Source organism: Danio rerio, chromosome 20 (assembly GCF_052040795.2).
Source record: "Danio rerio strain M-AB ecotype USA chromosome 20, GRCz13ab, whole genome shotgun sequence".
NCBI lineage: Eukaryota > Metazoa > Chordata > Actinopteri > Cypriniformes > Danionidae > Danio > Danio rerio.
The window spans coordinates 39,960,643-39,983,119 of NC_141040.1; the positions used below are offsets into that span (position 1 = coordinate 39,960,643).

Consider the following 22,477-nt stretch of genomic DNA (forward strand, 5'->3'; position numbering starts at 1 on the left):
CAAAGCTGAGGTTGATTAACAGATTTATGCAAAAAAACATATACATATATATATATATATATATATATATATATATATATATATATATATATATATATATATATATATATATATATTTATATATGATGCATTTGTACAGCAGTTCAGTGCAGTGGATGTTAATCCTGAACATAACAAAAGGATAGTAAATTTGCCCAAAGTGTATCGTTAATTTATTAATTTTTTTTTCAAAAGCATTTTTTAAAAATATGTGTCAAAATAGGATTTGTCACCAAAAATCATTCTGCTAGCTGAAACAAAGAAAACTTTATGGCCAAATTAATACAGTAAATCACCCCAGAGTGGATAAAAACATCCCCAACAGTACATAAAGGTTAATGGATATTGCTGCATGATAACTGCTTGATTCTGAATAAACTGGGAATTTTATGTTATTGATAGGTCATTATTCAAATAGATGCTATAGTTGATGGATTTATTCTCTACACATGGAATGGAAATGTTCTTTTATTCGCAAATGTTTTGTGAACCGTTTAAATTTTGCACATTCATAAATTCTCAAAACACTGTAAATAGGTCATTTTGTTTTACTTTAAAAAGTGAGTAAGCCTGTTTCCGGTAAAGCGATTAGTTGACTGTACTTAAAAACGTGAGTAAACCTGTTGCCTTAAATGATGAAGTAAATTAACTGTGCATATTTATAAAAAATAAGTAAAGTCAACTGAACAGTTCCAAGTTACAACGAATCTACTCCCTTTTTTAAGGAGAGTCAACATGTTGCAGCATGCAAGTCAACATGGTTTACTTGCTTTTTTAAGGAAAGTAACTAATTGCTTTTTATAGTTCCATTGAAATAACTTCCTTTCAGTAATGCGTTAATCAGCTGCCTAAAACATATGCTGGAATAGCTAGCGGTTCATTCCACTGTGGCAACTATGGGACTGAGCCGAAGGAAAATTAATGAATAAAATAACTTCCTCTATCTCTTGTCAATTATAAGACGCCGCCCACTAACAAACCACAAAAACCTTATGATCCAATCAACTATAAATGGGACGGCAGAAAGTATTTTTGAATAGATTCAAATCAGAGGCAGACTGGCCATAGGGTGGTATGATAGCCAATCTGGCCTGCCAACATGAAAATGAACCAAACCCACCGCCTCCTCCTCCCTGTAACTTGCCTGATCACTCTCTCAACCCCCTTCCTCCCCGCTCTTTACTTACCGATTGCTTTTCCACATCTTCGTTTACTTATTGCTCTCCCACAACTCCCACCCCCCGCCATGCCTATGCTCATCACTTATCACACAAGTGGCATGATGTTCAATAACCAGGCAAATAATGTTCCAGTTCACCCCTGATACAAAGTATTATTTTTTATTCATCTCTTTCATCGATATATCTCATAATGATAACTACAAATGAGTCCCACTGAAGCTAAATATTAGGTAATAAATACAAACACTCTATCCATAAACCAGACATTTTTCTGCATCAAATGACAAACCTCAACCCAAAGTCTGAATGGTATTGACCTACACTTTAAATCTGATACTAGCATCTGTGCCCAGCATGTGCTGTTCATTCGCCTGATCAGTGTTATGCGTGCTGTGGAATTGCATGTGATTTGATCTAGAAACATGTGGGTCTGATCAATGCAGACCTTTCTGCTTATAATGATATTTCACCCTGATTGTGGCACCATGTTCATTCAGCATCACTAATTCAATATCAGACCTTTTAAGCGCAGTTGAAAATGCTCTCATTAGATCCATGTAATACTCATGTGCTGTGGACAAAAATAAAAGCCCTGACATTATTTACTCACTCTTGTGCCGTTAAAGACATTTGTATGATTTTCTGCAGTTAAGAATAGAATGGAAAGATCCAGTTTTAAATACAATTGTTTAATAAAAGATCAAATAAAATGCATGTATTAAATCATAAATCAACTTTAAACAAATAAGTATATAAAATTTAATAAAGTATCTTAGTTTAATTAAATTATATGTATTTTTATCATCCCTTTTGCCATACTTTAAAAAAGTTTTAGAGTAAAAATCTAAATTAAAAAGACCTAAAAATTACACACAGACATTTTTATTTGAATACTTGTTAATATAATTAACTTAAAAAATAATTATAATATAAATAAATAAATAAATAAATATATATATATATATATATATATATATATATATATATATATATTTTTTTTTTTTTAATTTATTTATTTATTTATTTTTTGACAAATTAAATATGATTATTTTGCACACATAATTTTCAGAGTTCATCATGCTATCTGTGTGAGTGTGTAAGAGCACTAATGCCTGTTTCACACCACAAGCGCAAGTAGCGTGTGAGCAGCGCATACACAGCACATATGGAGAGCAAAAGCCGACTGTGTCTGCAGCGCGCAGCTCATCGGCAGCTACTGCACAGACCAATCTACCTCTGTCTATTCTATCTAGTAATCTATCTATCTATAAATACACTTTTTACGTTTCATCTGCATCTGCAGCCTGCGGCAACTTCCACTTATGCTGTTTCCTTAACCTGCAACCCTTTTTATAATTACAAATTATATAGGTCCTAAACAACTGTATGCTTCTCGCTCTATAAAGAGTGTCATTCATGTCTTTCCAGGTGATCTTGGTCAAAAGAAAATCGCCTGTGATATCATGTCATTTTGTTTTTGATTGTCTGGATGGTGTAGGCCTTTAGTCATAATGCAATATAGTTATAATAATATTTATACATGATCAAACTAGTGTGCAGCTTCAGCAAAAACTAAAATAGTTTTTAAATTTCGTTCTGTAGTTCGAGCACAACTAACTATTTGTTGCTCATTTTAATTGTTTGAGTTCATTTGATTAAATATATAAACATCAGTGGATATTATCGATGCATTTATTGCGTAAAATTTTTACTTTTTACTGTCATTCAATGTGTTTTTGTTCATTATTAATGAACTGTCACTTTAATTAAGCGTGAGCAATGCGGCAAATTATGAAAGCTCTAATCTGTTAAATGGACGACGAAAAAACACGCTGCTCATGCTCTGCTCATGAATGCGGTGCAAAACAGGCTTAACATGAGCTGCGGAATGTCAGAGTAGAGCTTATTAATATTCATGACCATCCCAAATATGGTCAAAAGCATGCATTTGATTCTAGTGCTAATTCCTTTGATTATAAATGCGCAAATGAAACCAGTTCTGGAGAATGTTTGAATAACCTATTCCATCATATTACTACTATGTAGATATCAGGGAACACTATTGACTCAATGCACTCTATGGCACCTCTAAACAAAACACGGTGACTGGTGTAGAGAACTGCTTGAACATAATGTGCTCAGCAGAAAGCTGACTTTGCTCCACTTTCACAAATGTAAGTCCAGTGAAAGTCAACACCCTCACTGGCAGTTAGCTGATTATGAGGTGGTGTTGACAGCCAGTTGTATAAGGAAGCCTGAGAGCTTTATCTCACTATATCTTGGTCCTATCAGTGACATCAAAATTAGCTCAAAAGCCTTAACTTCTAAGCACTATCTACTGTAACCTTGAGACAAGGACAGGGAGTAAATAAAGTGGCCTTTATAAAATCTGCACACAGAAAAGACTTGAAACTTTAAAATGAAAGCTGATGACTGATCCTCCGTCTCCGGTCAGGCCTTTGTCATTAGTAATGCATCTCAATGGGCTGAAGCCAGGAGTCACAAGGCTCTCATGTGGTTTGTTTACTCTTCTGTACACGTATTATCCCAATAGTGTTATTAGACCTGGGGTGTGTGTGTGTGTGTGTGTTATGTAAGAGTGTGTACACATGACTACTGGATCCATTATTGCAGCCAAGCTTATACAGCAGCCAGTGGATTGACCATGACAAGACAGGTCTAATGTTTGCTAACACACTGCGGGTGAATAGGGTGAAAAAAATTAAAGGGATAGTTTACACAAAAATCTAAGTTTTGTTTATATTAGGCCAATTTGCATGCATCTGAAAAATTTCAGAATACAGATATGAATAAAACTTAAGTTCAGCGTATATAATTGCTGCTGAAGTAGAGATATATGGTTTTATGGCAGAAGATAAAACTAATTTTAAGAGAATGGACTTTAAAATATGTATTGTAATTGAAATCTACATACACAAGTGGATAAAGTACAACAAAAGTGCAACTTATAAGGGAATTTTGTGATTTTTTTTTAATTATAGCAAGAAAACACTATGAAAAGCCAAACAGAACAAACTCACTTATAAAAAACAAATGCTGTAATCATTTAATCTCTCATGTTGTGGTTTCTGTTGAATACAAAAAGTAATAAATTCTTTCTTAGTATTCTAACTTGCTTTCAATTGGCTTACGGGGGATTTATCCTTCTGTGTGATCTGCGTGACCCACATCGCCTGCCTTGCGCGTAGTCGTGCATTTATACCTCTGTGTGCTGTTTGTGTTGCTCTGCAATAGCACTTCTGAAACGCTAGCTGTCAGTAGTTTTTATGTTCCTCTGTGTCGAGTTTCCTTGCAGGTGTTTTGTTTTTTTCGAACGCGACAACTATCTAAAACACGCTCATTCAGAGGCAGGAACTGGCGGACGTGCAACAACTTTAATCATAAGGTAAACACAAAACAAAAGTTTCCATCTGGAGCTCCTTCACAAGACTCGACACTTGTAAACAGTCGCTCTATTGGGTTGGCGGCTCTCACTGGATAACAAGCTTACCAATCACAGTGCTTGCACTATGCGTTGTTGCGATGTGTACAGTAGTTACAATTTTTGAGAGGTACGCCTTGGCCAGGGCTATGCGACCACATAAAGGCTTCACCGAACCATATGTGTGCTATTGACGCAGAAGTATAATTCAGCCTTTATTTCCTGATTTATCAGGGACCACCACAGCTAAATGAACCGCCAATTTATCTGGCAGTAGTTTTATATAGTGTATGCCCTTTCAGGAACCTAGCATGTCTTTGGATTGTGGGGGAAACCAGAGCATCTGGAGGAATAACCATCGAAAGAATGTGCAAAATCCAGACAGCAACTCCTCCTGGTTTAGCTAGGATACAAACCAGCAACCTTTGTGCTCTGAGGCAACCATGTTAACCACTTGGCCACCGTGCCTCCTTTCTTAATATTTTACTAATAACATGTTTTTAAAATTCTATAAAAATAATGTAAACCATAAAAATACAAAATGGAAACACCTCAGCTCAGGGGTTAGCACTGTCGCTTCACAGTAAGAAAATTGCTGGTTCGAGTTCCGGCAGGGTCAGTTGGCATTTCTGTGTGGAGTTTGCATGTTCTGCTCATGTTGGTATGGGTTTCCTCAGGGTGCTCCGGTTTCCCCCACAGTCCAAAGACATGCACTTGTATGAACTAAAACCTATGAACTAGTAAATTGGATGAACTAAATTGGCCGTTGTGTATGTGTGTGTGAATGAGTGTGTATGGATTTTTCCAGTACTGGGTTGCAGCTGAAAGGGCATCTGCTGTCTAAAACTAATGTTGGATATGTTGGCGGTTCATTCTGCTGTGGCGACCCCTGATAAATAAAGGGACCAAGCCGCAGGAAAATGAATGAATAAAGGAAACACCTCTCAGTAAGGTCTCATATATTAAAACTAGCTAATGCATTAACTAACGACAATAAACTGGTAGCCATTGACATATATAGTAGGGGAAAAATAGCCAGTCACTACAAGTTTCAAGCATTCTTCAGAATATCTACTTTTATGTGCGACAGAATAAAGAAACTTGAAATTTAGAACAAGTGGATGACAAATGTCACATTTGAGTGAACTGTTCCTTTAATAAAATAACAGCTTCCTCAATATTTTTCTCCTCTTACGTGAGAAATTGACTCAAGTTGAATCACTAGTCTAATAAAGTTATTATATTCCATATAAAGCATGCTGTTTCACCTAGAGCTCACATGAGACACACCTCACACTGTACTGCTTCATCTCCATTGGTGTCTGTAACCAGAAACGTTTATAAACTTCAAACTAACAGCTGCTCACCTGAGGATTGTCTTCCATGACACTGCGTATCTTGTCCACCACGTCAATGCGGCGTTGGCGGTGAAGAGCATTGATAAGTTTGGCCAGGTTGGCGTCGCTGTCTCGTATGGTCCAGTGCTGTAGAGCAGCGTATGCTCTCTCATGATCCGCCGTGTAGCCGTTGGAAAAGGCGGCCACCTCTCGCTCTGTGGCACTGGCCAGAGATTTATACAAGTCGATCCACTGACTGCCAATCTGAGCTGCCACCAACTTCAGGATGTCAACACCTGGAAAACGAGAGGAAAGGTCAATCCTGTGTTTATCAGCTGTAAGCTGCGGTTTGAACCATATAATGCTTTAAAACGTTTTACCTTTGGAAAGCTTTACTGATATATTACCATACAGCGTGCCATTTACTGATAAACAACGGCATTTAAAAGTTTAGGGCCAGTAATAATGATCATATGGTCGCGTGTGCATGTGTGTGACAACCCATGTGATGTTTACTGATAAACAACGTTGTTTAGTTATACACAACGACGTTGAAAAGTTTAGTGGCAGTAATAATGATCATATGGTCGCATGTGTATGTGTGTGACAACCCATGTTGTGAAAAAGCACACCAATGCAAGGCATTCAAACTTTACTACATTGTACCAAGGCCCATAAATTATCCTCATTGTCATAGTTGGTATCCATTTTACTTTATTTTTTGTTTTACTACTCACATTATTTTTGTGTTGTGCTGAATACTTTCACAAAAGTAATAAAGTCTTTGACAAAATAAAGGGAGGGGTCTTAAATCGTAATGCAAGTGGTCACAAGAGACACTTTGGAATGCATGATAAGACCGAAATAAAATGGTAACAATGGTAATAAAAAGCACATGAGGGAGCTGCGCATAATTTTTTACATGCGGTTACAAAGATATGAAAGGCAAACAGAGTCAAAAATCTTTTTAAGAAATGCATGACATTTGATTGTGCAAATGCATCAACAAGCACAACAGCGAATGAAGTTGCAAAATTTGAAGACTATATTTGTATGTGTGACATGATTTACTTTAGAATATACACACGGACGAGATTTTTTATGTTTATTCACAAATTGCTGATATTTGGTTGAGTTTAGGTTATGTTGTAAAATGACCAACATCTTAAACCAACATCATATTGACGTCAAATACTGACATTTATTCATCAGGTATGGCAACCAAAATCCAACGTCTGACAACAAAAGTCAAAACGTCAACCTGTAACATCATTAGATGCTCATATTTTGTTGTTTTTAGGTTGCATTGGAAAGTAACCAACATGCAATGTCTGTTCAACGTTGGACATTGACATTAGGTTCAGAGGTTAACCTGATTTTCATTTCCAAACAAAATGCAATGTCTTACAATGTTGGGGTAAAACATCAATCTGATATCATGCTGATGTCCTGTGCCTGCTGCGTACTATAGAAACATTTTCGAAATTGCCATCTTAACACAGCCCTGAATTTTCTGCTCTCAAAATTAGCATCACACATACTATGTGTGGAGCCCTTGCTTAAGCACAAAAACAAGAATACTTTGGAATTAAGCTATTATTACTAAGAGTTGCCAGATTAAATAGTCTTATCAACCAAAAATATATGACTTTTGCTTCTGCTATGTAAAATCATTTATAAGGTTATAAGTCTTGTAAATGTAGTTAGCATGCTCTGCTGTTGGTGCAGTATAGTGTAGACACAGTGAATGTCTATGCAGAAGAGCAGAAATCTAGAGTTACAGTCTGCCAGCGGCTTCTGTGGACATGATGTCCCATGGAGAAGGTCACTGCAATGACCTAGATTGATTCCTGTGTTTATATACTTTGGTGTAGCATGACAAAGACTTGCTTCCTAGGGAATTCTTCGAAGAGTCACTCCTGAATGCAAAGCCAGGGAACCCTGTGTGGAATATTGTGTTTTAATTCACACTATTTGCATGCATGCTGCATATTTCCACTTGAAACCTTCTAATCATGTTTGCTATTGCTCAAGCTCGAGGTGAGGGATCTGAATGTACAGTGTTGAACTTGTACAGTGTAAATTGTACTGAATGTCATGTAGCATAAATTGTGCCATAGAGATGAATGATAAAATAATAATGTCATGTAAAATAAATCCCCAGTTTCTTGAAAAATTGCAGAAATTCACAAAAAAAAAACTAAAACATGGCACATTTTCATAACCTGAAATAAAATAAATGTTACCTGAAATGTATACATTTTTCCAAAAGAATGTAACCAGAAAGCCAATTAATTAGCCAATAAACAGTGAAATAGAAGTACATTAGCTGGCAGCTAGCTCTCTGCTACTGTCACATGGTTTCCTACTGAAGCTAAGCAGGGCTGCGCCACATGGGAAATATGACCACATGGGAAAGCTAGGTATTAGTGAGGCCAGCAGGGGGCACTCAACCTGTGGTCTGTGTGGGTCCTAATGCCCCAGTATAATGATGGGGACTCTATACTGCTCGGTGAGGGCCGTCTTTCGGATGAGACGTTAAACCGAGGTCCAGACCCTATCTGGTCGTTAAAATTTCCAGAATGTCCTTCGAAAAAGAGTAGAGCCCTATCCATCATGGCCTTCTAACCATATCATAATTAGCATAATTAGCTGTCTCCTCTCCACCAATCAGTAGGTGTGAGGTGTGCAATATGGCTGCTGTCGCGTCATCCATGTGGATGCTGCACACTGGTGGTGGATGAGGAGATTCCCCCCAAAAATGCTTTGAGTGTCTAGAAAAGCGCTATATAAATGCAAGGAATTAATATTGTTATTATTAAACTGTAAACTAACACTAAATAATGACATTATTCTACAGTTTCTGTATAACTTTCCTAGAGACTTTCATCTAAGTAAGCAAAAAAATTCAAGTAAACTTTCAAAACACCATCACTTAACCATCTAAAGCATCTAATATAAAACAACACAGATTAATGTAATCTGCATTAAATTAGCCTCTGCTGACAATAAACGTGACGAGATGATTGGACATAACAGGATGACTGTGGGGGAAAACAGCTGCTGAAATGTATTAAAGCATCTATCTATAAGCCAGATCTGTCTTATTTGGGATCCATCTGTAGCAAATTCCCTCGCTCTCTGGAGGATAGCGTGCCACAGACTGTACAGCGGATCTGAAAATGCCAGGGCCTGCGGGATGCCCATCCTATCGCCTGTCGTTTCCAGAGGTTGCCCTGCTATGACAGCGTGTTAGAGGAGGAGAGGCTCTGTTTAAGGGATCTAGGTCGAGGTTGACGGGTCGCGTGATGCTCTAACTTTTTATGATTGCACAGCGTGATGGTTTGGCTGCTCCAATCCCGAAGGCTATTTTTCTAAACTGCTGGGAGAACATGTGCTGCTACTATCTATCTATCTATCTATCTATCTATCTATCTATCTATCTATCTATCTATCTATCTATCTATCTATCTATCTATCTATCTATCTATCTATCTATCTATCTATCTATCTATCTATCTATCTATCTATCTATCTATCTATCTATCTATCTATCTATCTATCTATCTATCTATCATCTATCCATCTATCCATCCATCCATCCATCCCTGTCCGTCTGTATCTATCCACCCATCCCTGTCTGTCTCTATCTATCTATCTATCTATCTATCTATCTATCTATCTATCTATCTATCTATCTATCTATCTATCTATCTATCTATCTATCTATCTATCTATCTATCTATCTATCTATCTATCTATCTATCTATCTATCTATCAATATCCATCCATCCATCCATCCATCCATCCATCCATCCATCCATCCATCTATCCATCTATCTATCTATCTATCTATCTATCTATCTATCTATCTATCTATCTATCTATCTATCTATCTATCTATCTATCTATCTATCTATCTATCTATCTATCTATCTATCTATCTATCTATCTATCTATCTATCCCTGTCCATCCATCCCTGTCCGTCTGTATCTATCCATCCATCCCTGTCACTATCTATCTATCTATCTATCTATCTATCTATCTATCTATCTATCTATCTATCTATCTATCTATCTATCTATCTATCTATCTATCTATCTGTCTGTCTGTCTGTCTGTCTGTCTGTCTGTCTGTCTGTCTGTCTGTCTGTCTGTCTGTCTATCAAAATAATAACTATATATATATATATATATATATATATATATATATATATATATATATATATATATTTTTTTTTTTTTTTTTTTTCTCTGTTGAAGGATACTATGTAAGTACTATGTAAGGCAATGGCCACTGGATTCTAATATTCTTCAAAGTATTTTGTGAAAGTGCAGGAACACGTTATGAATCATTTGCATGTGCAACGACAATATCTTTCCACCAATAGCCATTCACAATGGAACAAAGCCTTTAACATCTTCATATGAGGATTCAAACGAGGTGGTGAACCAGCTGCAACAGGTCTAGGTTGGCTGCAAAACAAAGCAAGTCAGGACTTCCCCCTCTCAGTGAGTCGCCGTGGTGGCTTTGCCGGAATGTCTCCCATAAATCCCTGACACCTCATACATGATACCAGCCGCCACAATTACAACTTCCCCATCAAAACAATGAAACCGTTGGCGTGATGGAGACCAGGGGATCCTACAAGCTTCCCCCGAGTTTCCCTGCCTCTTATACAAAATGCTGGCAGAGTTGAGCTCACCCATGAAGCTCCTAATCGTCTCTTATAAAAGCCCCAGCCCACCCTGATTCTGGGCAGTGGGCTTTTATAGATAACACCTATTGCAGAGGTTGTTATATGGGGCGTATGTGCGGGTGGTTCTACGTCTTTGATCTCTGCTATGCGTGCTTTGTTATACCTCCAATGAAAGAATTCATTATTTGTACGATCGCTCCTTCATCTTTATATATGTTTCCCATGCGGCCCTTTATGGCCATTATTTCCCTAATGTAGTAAACGGACACACATGCACTTCAGGCCGCCCAATTACACACCTTGAATGCATTAGGGAAATGTTTTGTGTTGTGTTTGGAAGGCAGCCGGCTGTGCAAAGGTTACCTGTGCTTTCTAGCATGATTCAAGGGGGCTCTGCTATTTCGTTTAAACTCAAATGTTCAGCAAGTAATAAATTCTTTGCTCGAAGAAGTCAATAAACAATGAAATTGTTCACGTGAAGGAACGTGAGGGAGAAAAACACCGTAAAAAAGTTTTTTTTGGGTGAAACTAAATAACTCTAACTAAATAATTAGATATTCTTTTCACAATTTATGATCATGAGAAGGTCATTAATTTTTCTTTTACCTGTATTACATTTTTTGTGTCTAGTAACTTTCCAAATATCATCAATTGATTTCAAGTAAATAGTATTTAGGTTCTACATAATACTTATTCTAATTTTTCCTTCATTTTCTTTTGGGTTAAGTCCCTTTATTAATCTGGAGTCGCCACAGTGGAATGAACCGTCAACTTATTCAGCACATGTTTTACGCAGCGGATGTCCTTCCAGCTGCAACCCAACACTGGGAAACACCCATACACACTCAATCGTACACATACAATATGGCCAATTTTAGCTCAGGGAAACCATAGCATCTGGAGGAAACCCACTCGAATACAGGGAGAACATACACACAGAAATACCAACTGACCCATTCGGGTCTCCAACCAGCGACCTTCTTGCTGTGAGGCGAACGAGCTTGGTTGAATAATTTGTGTTTTTTTTTTCAATTCAATTCAATTCAATTCAGCTTTATTTGTATAGCGCTTTTACAATGTAGATTGTGTCAAAGAAGCTTCACATAAATGGTCACAGTAACTGGAACAGGGTAGTTCAGTTTTTAGTGTTTAAGTTCCGTTCAATTCAGTTTAGCTCAGATCAGTGTGATTTGAAATCATTACTGAGAGTATTTTTCACTAGACGATTGTGCTACCCACTGCGCCATCGTGACATCTTATTTATTAAATTTGTTGTAATACATAATATATAATATTAAAATAGTTGTTTCAGTTCTACAGGTCTTAATTTTAATTAATAGTAATGTCTAGTAATGTCATAGCAATTGTTTAGAGTTCAAAATACTACAATATAGTAAAAATAATTTTAGTAGATTGTAGATTATCTAGATTGTCAATGTGACCAAGGCTAGATTAACATAAGGGCTAGGCTTAGCTGAAGCTCCAGGGCCCACGAGAGGAGGGGGCCCTTGAATGGCTGATGAATTAATTTGCTTTATGATGCAGGAAATGCCTATTTGCATTATGTTTTCGCATGTTGATAACGTAAAGTTTTCCTCACTACTGTTCAAAAACAGTAACGCTGCTAAACTAGAGTGGCTCATAGTGGCTGTAGCTCAATCAGAGTTTTGAATATTCCTGTTTAGTCCTCAGTATGGGTGATCAGATGTCCTGTTTTTTTCCAGAAAAGTCCCTTATTTCCCAGGACAGATCCTTATTTCAGCTCTACCGCGAGGAAAGTCCAGTCAAAGGTAGGCTAACCAAGCGCATCATAGAATAAAAAATAAAATTCAAATAGTATTCGTTATTAACATGCAGTAAGAGAGAGCTCAGGATAGGCGGAATCATGCAGGATGGACTCATAACTGAGGCGCTGTCTCGGCTGCCACCGCACGCCTGCGTAAACCTGCCTTTCATAACCAAAACAGTGTGCAACCAAATCACAAAAATAGCCAAGACACCAAGTTATTAAAATGTCCATTTCTATACAGTATCTATCTCTAAAAAAAACATGCTTTAAGTCTAATTGAACCAGTTAGAAAGCAAACTTTTAAATTAATGAATTTCCCCTTTTATAAAAACGACAGTAATAATACAGAGCAATGAAATATTGGCACTAGCTTTGTCCTAACAATATATCAGAGGGAAAAAAACAAAAAGATTCTAACCTTCTGTAATTGATTGACTAATCATACCTGTGTAACTTGTACATGTAAAAATTAGCACATTATTATTATTATTGTTAATAATAATAATAGAAAAAAGAGCTACTTTTGTGAGACAATAAAATAAATGGGGCCAATGCGTTTGCTATAGCTAAAGGCCAATATGCTCTTAAACTGTCCCTAAATGTGACATTTGTTTAGTAAAATTTTAGCTTAGTTCTTGGCAAATCTTTACTTCAATAGTGAAGATGTAATATAATGTGTACATTTATATAGTGCATTTATTGTGTATGGCCATACACCCAAAGCGCTTTACAATCATGACAGGGGTCCCTTCACACCACCACCAGTGTGCAACATCCACTTAGATGATGCGATTGCAGCCACAGGACAACAGCGCCAGTGCGCTCACCACACACCAGCTAAGGGTGGAGTGGAGAGACAGTGATAGAGCCAATTTGGTGGATGGGGATGATTGGGAGGCCATGTTGGATAAGGGCCGATGAAAGGAATTTGGCCAGGAGTGTTACGGAGTGCCAGAATTTTGGCCACTGGGGTTACACCCCTAATTTTTACGAGAAGTGCCATGGGATTTTTAATGACCACAGAAAGCCACAAGATATGATTGGTATGTTCACATGAGGGTATAAGATGTCGCAGTGGATTCATTTAGTAGTGCAATGATCAACACAACTTCACTTAATATTTGCAAGTTATTATACCACTATACTGCAGTATTGACAGCTTTTCTGCATGCAAAATTCATCTAACATCTCAAAATAGCTCAGCCAAACATCTCTATGACATTCCCAGTTGCTGTGAGTCTAAGACATTTGTACTTATTTTATTGTGTTTTGCCTTATATTTTAAGTCTGAATGCTTGGAAACAACACACCTAAACAAACCATAAAATCTAAGATACCAGACATGGGATAAGTTACACAGGAGTTACTCACCCATTACTTATGGTTAAGGGTTTGCTCAAGCATGAGATCCCTGCTGAATATACAATGGCAGTCCTTCCTTTCATTTGCTATGTGGATGTCCACTGATAAACTCCTCTAGCTCTCAAACCACAAAGAACTGGTATAATCTGGTTCCAGCTGCTCACCGTTGAAGCGCAGTCATTGACACAAAGACAGATATCCGAGCCCGATATAAGCTGGTGTCCATCACCACAGTTCTAACTAACTGACTGTAGTAGCCTCTGATGCATAGTAACGCCAAGGTTATTGGTCAATGGTCAGAGAGTGCGAAATAAATAATAAAAGAGAAAAAGAAGCCCCAGGGAAGTAAAGCATTTGATATTCAATGAGCAGAATGAGAAACAGAAGGAGATCAGTTTCTGTTTGATAATGCAACTGACAGAAAATGAGAAGTGATCTTGATAATGGACTTGTTCAGACAACTGCTGATGTTCTCAATATATTACTGTGGTTCTGGAGCAAATCAACAGGATTAAGAGCACTGATGTGATGACTCATCCACAGATGATCTAGTGTACTGGAATATCATTATGCCATTTTCACATTATAAAATGTTGGGTCTGAGTATATTGCACCTATCAGACTATTTACTCATTGTCACTTGTTTTTAACTCAATAAATGCCATTCTTTAATCCAGTTCAAGTTCAAGGATGTAAAGTCTGCATAAGTTTCCCTGTATGAGGACACGCCCCTGACAGCCACTGGTCAGTTTTAAACTCAAACAATTGGTTGATTCATTGTTGCTATGCTGGGCTGGTATGCATTCTCAAACAAACAGAGCAATGTTTTGAAATCACCAATGTTTATTTTTTTCCGGGGAAATAAAATCTATGAATGTTTAACTTACAGATTTGCTGGAATGGAAGAAAGTATTTTATTATAGAGCAAAAATACACCTATTTACCAAATATCACCTATTTGGTTAAATACTTTTAGTGTAAAATGTTTTTTTTTTCTTTTAGCAGTTTAGTAGTTCAATGCTATTGTACACAACAACCAATTTTTCGAATACATTTTAATAAAAACAAAATTCATCACATCAAATGAGATTAGAGCTATCACATCATGGGCTGTATTATTTATGTCAGAGATGCCAATCAGAGATGATGGGGAAGGTTAAGGCAAATCTGTTAGGGTGCTTTCACACCTGTGAATCGATTCATTTGTTTCAAAACAGGGATTCAAACATTCACTCTCACACGGCAAAGTTTCTAAACGGACCAAAATAGCTAAAATAAGTCATGTGTGAGTAAACTCCCTTTACATGGGTCAGAGTTTCAAGATTTATTTTGCAGAGTCCCGCTCAGCTGTCATGCATCCTTATTTTAATTTACGATGATGAGCAATAAGACATTATAAGCGATAATATGAGCTTTAATTTTGAATGGTGACACCCTCAGACGTTGTCGCTAAATATAGAGCAGAGGTAAGACTTTCTCATACACAGTAGTGTACATTATAGAGAGAAATATTAGATAAACTACTGCAGTTCGGTCAATTTTCCTAACGAATAAACAGCTCTCGTTAACAGTTCAACATGCTTTCACTTTCGTATTTTACCCAAAACTCACAATTACCGGTAAGAATGACATCTCACCCTACGCATCATTCTCTCTTTATATAACCATTTGCCTATAACATATCCATAATACACTTTGATACAGCTGGGCTCGGATCGTATCGCTTTTTCACTACAATCGATTTACTCAAGAGTTTGTTTCAGTCGAGCCAAGACCACCTCATTCAGGCGATCTCGGAGCGATTGTTTTGGCGCGGATCCAAACGCGATTGCTGGATTCACATATGCCAAACGAACCACACTAACTGGGCAAACGAAATAGGTTCCGAAACAAAAGTCTAGATGTGAAAGCACCCTCAAACAGAGATCATCCTTTCTAATTTGACATAGCCATTTGTTTGTTTTGCTTGTTTTTGGTTCTTTGTTTGTTTGTTTGTTTGTTTGTTTGTTTGTTTGTTTGTTTGTTTGTTTGTTTGTTTGTTTGTTTGTTTGTTGGTTGGTTGGTTGGTTTGGCTCAGCTACAAAAAAGCAAAACTTAAATTAAATGTTTCGATAAAATGTTGTGAATAAATAAATTTTTTTTAAAGGGTCATGAAACCCTAAAACACTTTTTTTATTAAAGTTATTGACAGGTATGTATGTGTGGAACATTGCTAAAAACACTATTAGGACACTATCAGGTGAAAATGTATTATTTATGTAAATTTAAAAAAACTCCATTGTGTTATAAAGGAGATTGTTTTTGGTTCTATTGTAAGATGTACATTATAAAATGTAAAAGTTGTATAAAATTATTAATTCGATTAAAATATTTTTATCTATACATTTTTAAATATTATTAAATTAGGAAGGTACCATGGCAACTTTAATTTAATACAAGTTGATTTATTTAGCTTCGGCCCACCACCCTAATGGTCTAAAGCAGGGGTGCTCAATCCTGTTCCTGGATATCTACCTTTCTGCAGATTTCAGTTGCTACCCATTTCAAACACACCTTAACCAATTAATTAGGACCTGAACACCACTTGATAATTACAGGCAGGTGTGTTTGATATGGGTAGAACCTGAAATCTGCAGGAAGGTAGATCTCCAGGAACAGGATTGAGCACTGGTCTAAAGCATATGGTGTAGGTTCGCTTAGGGCATGTCCAAATCCACTTTTGATTTTTTGAGGATTGGTTAAAACAGTCTGCACACCCGGCGCATGGTCTAAAATTGTTGTCCTTTTTCTCTTAATGAGTTATGGATGTGTTTTGGGCATAATGTTCATTAATCCAGAGTCTCATCTCCTATTTTCTTTAAGAGCAAGATGCAGACACCATGGAGGATTTGCTAATTACACTGCAAAGTTTATATTGCAGGAGGATTAAGAGCAAGCTGACCATGTACAGAATGAGACGAATTCCACCAGGGCCCCTTGAGGTAAAAAAGATGTGGGATAAGGAAGCAGTTTTGTATTTATGTATATGGTAATAATCTTTTACATTTTTATCCTTTGTTTTTTCCCTATTTAAAAATATTTATGTGCTGCTCTGCTGCACATCCCTGTGTGTGTAATAAGCAACATGTATGCATGGTTTAGACCCATATATCATATAGCAGCTTTAAGTTGGTCAATGGCATGGTCCTTTTTTGATAAGCAAATGCAAGGTTTTTTAAAGCTTGGTGAGCAACCATTCATGAATTGTAAAATATGAAGTCAATTTTACCATTGCTATGCCAGTTCAGGGGCCCTGTTACTGTGTGCTTTCATGTTGTTTTTTTCACACTTGTGATAAGCTTTGCACTTTGCTTTTAAACTCACCTTGACCATTTGAGTAGTAGATCCACCTCTCCTTGGTCTGTGCTGGAGAGCTGGGCTTCTTGTGAATGGCTTTTTCCATGATGCTGCTGGGATCCTGTCTGGGACCCTTCTTTAACACCCGTGAGCTGCGCTTGACGCTGCACACCACGATCACGACCAGTACCAGCAGAAGCAGCAGGACTATCATCCAAGGCAAGTGCTCATTAATGTCAAAGTGCTTGTGAGAACTAGGCCTTGGTGCTCCCCTGCGGATGGGTCGGTACCCCAAACCTTGGGCCTTGCTCTCTGACATAGACTCCACACCCTGATGGTTAGAAAGCTGAGGGTCTCTTGATAAACTCAGCTTGAGTTTTGATTTAGGGAGGTCCTGAGTTGCAGCAATTAAGAGTCCTCCATCTTTATCAATAGCCTCGGGGTAAGCTGTGGTTGTGGGAAAATTTTGAGCACCGAGGGCCATGTCGGTGCTACTGAAGACTGGCTCAGCTTCATCCTGGATATCTGCAGCTGGCAAAACTGCTGTACTAGCTGTGTGTAGAGTGGATCATGGCATACACAAAACACAAGAGAAAAAAAGAGAGAGAGAATTAAATACAGGCCTGAAGATGAGCTTAACCTAGTCGATGAAACAGAAGGGATAGTAGATAAACTTTAATCCAACATCAAGCTGGCATGTGCAGAGGGCAAAGTGGAGCTGTGCTGCTCTGCCAATATAATCTCACAAGTATTTCTCATCTTAACTGCTCAGATTTGACCCAAAAAGCTAAAGTCAGTGGCAAATGAGAAATAGCTGATAATATAAAGACAAATAATTAACCCAGGCTCATTTTGAAAATGTACCCTTATATACATTTCTGGAGAATGCAAAATACCAGAAGCAACGTTTTTTGCAGTTAATGTTTTAACGAATTCACCAGAGGCCACCGTGTATGCTTTTTGAGATCTCTGCTCCTCTCGCGTAATATACCTGTTGACTGACTGACTGACCAATCGACTTACCCACCCCCCTCCTTCCCTAAGCTCAACCAATAGTGTTTTTAAAAGCACTGATTGACCCACCCACATCCCTAAACACAACTGACAGTTTTAAAAAGCAATCCAGAAAAAGCAAAGTCCTTGTCTGATTTTTACAACATTTTTACCACATTCTCACCCTGTTATTTACTTGTTTATTTTATTTTTTGGCTTCAGTTTTTGTCGTACCTACTTTCTGCACCCATTTTTTGCCTGACTTGAAACCCATTGTTGTGGTCAACTCCTCTCTGCGTCTCAAGTCTGCAGACGTACATGGCGAGCTAACTAAACAAACAGCGGGAAGCCGTCCACAGGGAGGTAAGCGGTCAGCTGGTAAGGGCGAAAAGGAATGGCATCATACCATAGTGTTTGTTTTAAAGACAGAATGCAGCCATACGTACTTTTGGCTACATAATTTGCGATCTCCGGAAACATATATATGGCTACGTTTTCAGGATGAGCCTGGGTTAGAATCAATGCTGCTACTGTTTTGGCAAAACACTGTTTTCAAGTTTCTTATTATTATTTGACATATATTTTTACTTGTACACTTCCATTCAAATGTTTGTGTGTGGAGAGCTGCAGTCCTGAAAAGTTTTCATCCTGCCTTGATAAAAACTCAGCCATCTCCAGCTTTCTAGTAGCGTTTAAACCTTGAGTAGCTTATTCAGGTGTATTTGATTACAGTGAGAGCCAAATTTCGCAACACTGCGGATCTCCAGGACTGAAATTGCATTCCTTTAAACCATGGCCTTAAGAGCTTGATTAAAGGTAATAATGTTGTTGATGATTGTTAATGATTATTCATTTCACTTTGTAAAGACTGAATATATAGCCAGGATCCAGTGACATTATTTCTGATTTGCCTGTATATGTTTTTTTTTTACTTAGTAGCTGTTGGCTTGCATTTTATTAATCTCCAAAGACCACAGTCTTACAGAAAAAAAATATATATACATTTTGTATACACAGAGTAAATTCATAGCAAATTTTTAATTTTGCCTGAACTTTTCTTTAACATAACAACATTTAACATTTAAATACTAATCCTGAAGTGGTAATAAACCTTTGAGTTTGTTTCTTCTGTTGAACACCAAAGAAACTAGTGTAAAAAAGCTGAAAACCTCTAACCATTGACTACAACAGTAGGAAAAACAAATACAGTGGTCCCTCGCTATAACGAGGCTCACCTTTCACAGCCTTGCAGTTTCGTGGATTTTTTTGTAGTACAATTTGACATGCTTATTTGTTTTTTCTGCATCCCGATTGGCTGTAGACCATTGTAAATCAATCTCCTCCGTGTCTCCTGTAAAGTTCAGAATTTCGTCAGCTTGCCAACTTAACATAAATCTTTAAATGCTAGCAGTGTGAGTTCCAACAAGAATGCAAAAAGGGCTTTAACTGTCCACAGCAAGTCCATCTTAAAGGGCATGACACACCGGATGCACCACGCAATACAGTGCTATGCATTTTAGGCCCCGTTTACACTACTGCGTTTTAGTTTGAAAACGCATACGTTTTGCTACTACGCCGGAGTTTTCGAGTACTGAAAACGGAACGTTTTGGAAACGCTAAAGAGGCCGTTTTCATTCTAAAATGCTGTTGCTCTGTCTCAGTGTGGATGGGGGAAAACGGAGACATCGGAAAAGTTTTTTGGTGTAGACGAAGAGAAGTTAAGAAACGCTGGGTGAAACGCTAGTGTGGATGCCGTTCGTTTGTATTCTAAAACGCCGTTTTAAAACTAAAACGCACTGGTTTACACCAGGGTACGCATTCAGGACACTGTTAATATTTCTGCCGTACCACAGAGTGCCATCAGAAAAAAAAAAAAAAAAAAAAAAATATATATATATATATATATATATATATATATATATATATATACATATATATATATATATATATATATATATATATATATATATATATATATATATAATTATTTTTTAAAGGGTATCACCTTTATTAGTAGGACAGTAGAGAGTATAGACAAAGCATGGAGAGCAGAGAGCGGGAAAGTATCGGCATAGGACCTTGAGGTGGGAATCGTGAACACCACAGTGCCATGTGTCGACACACTAACCACTACGCCATTGATGCCAACTGAATAATTTCATTTTAAATAAAATGTGAAAGTGCACCCTCGGTGTGTGTAACTTCCAACTGTCATGTACGCAGCACATTTACTGTGTGACCCCCTTAAAGATAGAGTGTTCTTTAGTTTTGTGGATAAGTGATTGCTGGAATATGAACATAACGCTGGATGCCAACATTATCCGCACAAAAGCTAAAAAGCTTTATGAACCTTTTGCTGACAGCAATGATTATTTGCTCCTGGAAATAGGTTTTGATCTTTTATTCTATAATACTGGACTCACCTATTGTGGGTTATTTTTAAAACGTAACTCTTGTGATAAACAAGGGACCACTGCACTATGAAAGTTAATGGCTAGAGGGCTCTTTTGTATTCAACAGAAGAAACAAACTCAAACAGGTTTGGAACCATTGAAGTTATTCCTTGTTAACTGAGAATTTTCATTTGTGGGTGAACTATCTCTTCAAAGATATACAGTTGAAGTCAGAATTATTAGCCCCCCGTTTATTTTTTTCCTCCATTTCAGCTTAATGGAGAGATTTTCAACACATTTCTAAACATAATAGTTTTAATAACTCATTTCTAATATCTGATTTATTTTATCTTTGCCATGATGACAGTCAATAATATTTGACTAGATTTTTTTCCAGACACTTCTATGCAGCTTAAAGTTACATTTAAAGGCTTAACTAGGTTAATTAGGTTAACTAGGCAGGTTAGGGTAATTAGGCAAGTATATTGTATATCGATGGTTTGTTCTGTAGACTATCGAAAAAAAAAATATGTAGCTTAAAGGGGCTAATACGTTTGTCCTTAAAATGTGTTTAAAAAAAATTAAAACTGTTTTTATTCTACCCGAAATGAAACAAATAAGAGTTTCTCTGGAAGAAAACATATTATCAGACATACTGTGAAAATGTCCTTGCTCTATTAAACATAATTTGGGAAATATTTAAAAAAGAAAAAAAATCAAGGAGGGGCTAATAATTTTGACTAGTATCCATCCATCTCTCTCTAGACACACTCTCACCTCTATATGCTGACTCAGTGCTGGAAACTGTAGAAATAGAGGCTTCTCCAAGTAGGACAGGGACTGAACTGGCTGGATTTGGGCCACACACATTATCAGTCTTCTTTGTGCCTTTGATCAGCAGAGTTAAGCCCAATGCAGGGCAATCTGTGTGAGTTTGGCACCTCAGAGAGTCTGACGTAATGGCGGAAAAGGTGCCACGCTGACATGGCTGGCAGCGTACATCCTCTGTTTCACTTCCTCTCTTTCGGACGCCCCACCCAGGCAGACATGATGAGTGGCGCTGACACTTTCCATCCTGAGAGAAGCTGCCTGGCGGACACACACACAAGCGATCAGTGGTGGATGTGCAGGGAGTTTTCTCGATAAAAGGGGCTTGGCAGCGTCTCTGACAGCGGTGGCATTGCTGAACACCGTTTTCACCCCGAGTGAAGGTGCCGTCCGGACAAGGGCTGCATTCCCGTACACTGGCCTCTGTGCAGTGGGATGACACGTAGGTGCCCGCCGGACACTTGTCGCACACCAGCTTGTTCCCAGTGGCGGGGTCGATGTGGTGGTAGTGCCGAGGAGACAAGGGCTTCTCTGTGGTCGGGATGGGGGTCAGCGTGTGGGTTAAGACGTCACCGACCACAGTAAGCAGCAGCTAACAGCAATGAAAGAACAACAAGAAGACTGTTATACTATGACAATATAAACAATCAGAACACAGGCTAAAGGACTATTCATCATGAATGACCACTCTGTCATTGGTTTAGGAAGAGACAACAATACTTGATAAATAGAGATGGCTTGAGCAAGAAAGGAATTAAGTAATCTTTCATTTGCTTGATTATTAAATACAACAAAATCTGTGGAGCTGACAGGTTGAAAAGGAAATAGCAGTAGACTTTTTCTACAATATTATGACATACATTCAGAGCAAAGGATCATTCATTCATTCATTTTCCTTCGGCTTAGTCTCTATTTCAAAGGTCGCCACAGCGGAATGAACCACCAACTATGCCGGTATATTTTTAAGCAGCAGATGCCCATTCAGCCGCAACCCAGTGCTGGAAAACACCCATACACACTCATTCACACACGCCCATATACTACGGCCAATTTAGTTTATCCAATTCACCTATACAA

The 22,477-nt window shown here is 37.7% G+C and overlaps 2 protein-coding genes across 7 annotated transcripts in view; both read right to left on the bottom strand.

Annotated features, from left to right (window-relative positions):
- adgrf3b (adhesion G protein-coupled receptor F3b) overlaps window positions 1–22,477 on the bottom strand; it is a 671,400-nt gene that overhangs the window by 290,746 nt on the left and 358,177 nt on the right. The window lies entirely within an intron of this gene.
- The window catches only part of tnfrsf21 (tumor necrosis factor receptor superfamily, member 21), a 43,930-nt gene that overhangs the window by 12,708 nt on the left and 8,745 nt on the right, over window positions 1–22,477 (bottom strand). The window contains exons 2-5 of one of the 6 annotated variants that reach the window (XR_015517833.1): window positions 21,350–21,992; window positions 17,214–17,738; window positions 5,569–6,295; window positions 4,265–5,334 (exon numbers count right to left, since the gene is read on the bottom strand). Coding sequence is in view for 2 of the 6 variants with exons in the window: in NM_001042688.4 (NP_001036153.4) it covers window positions 6,030–6,295; window positions 17,214–17,738; window positions 21,350–21,992 (1,434 nt within the window). In the remaining 4 variants the exon portion in view is untranslated. 6 annotated transcript variants of the gene reach the window in all.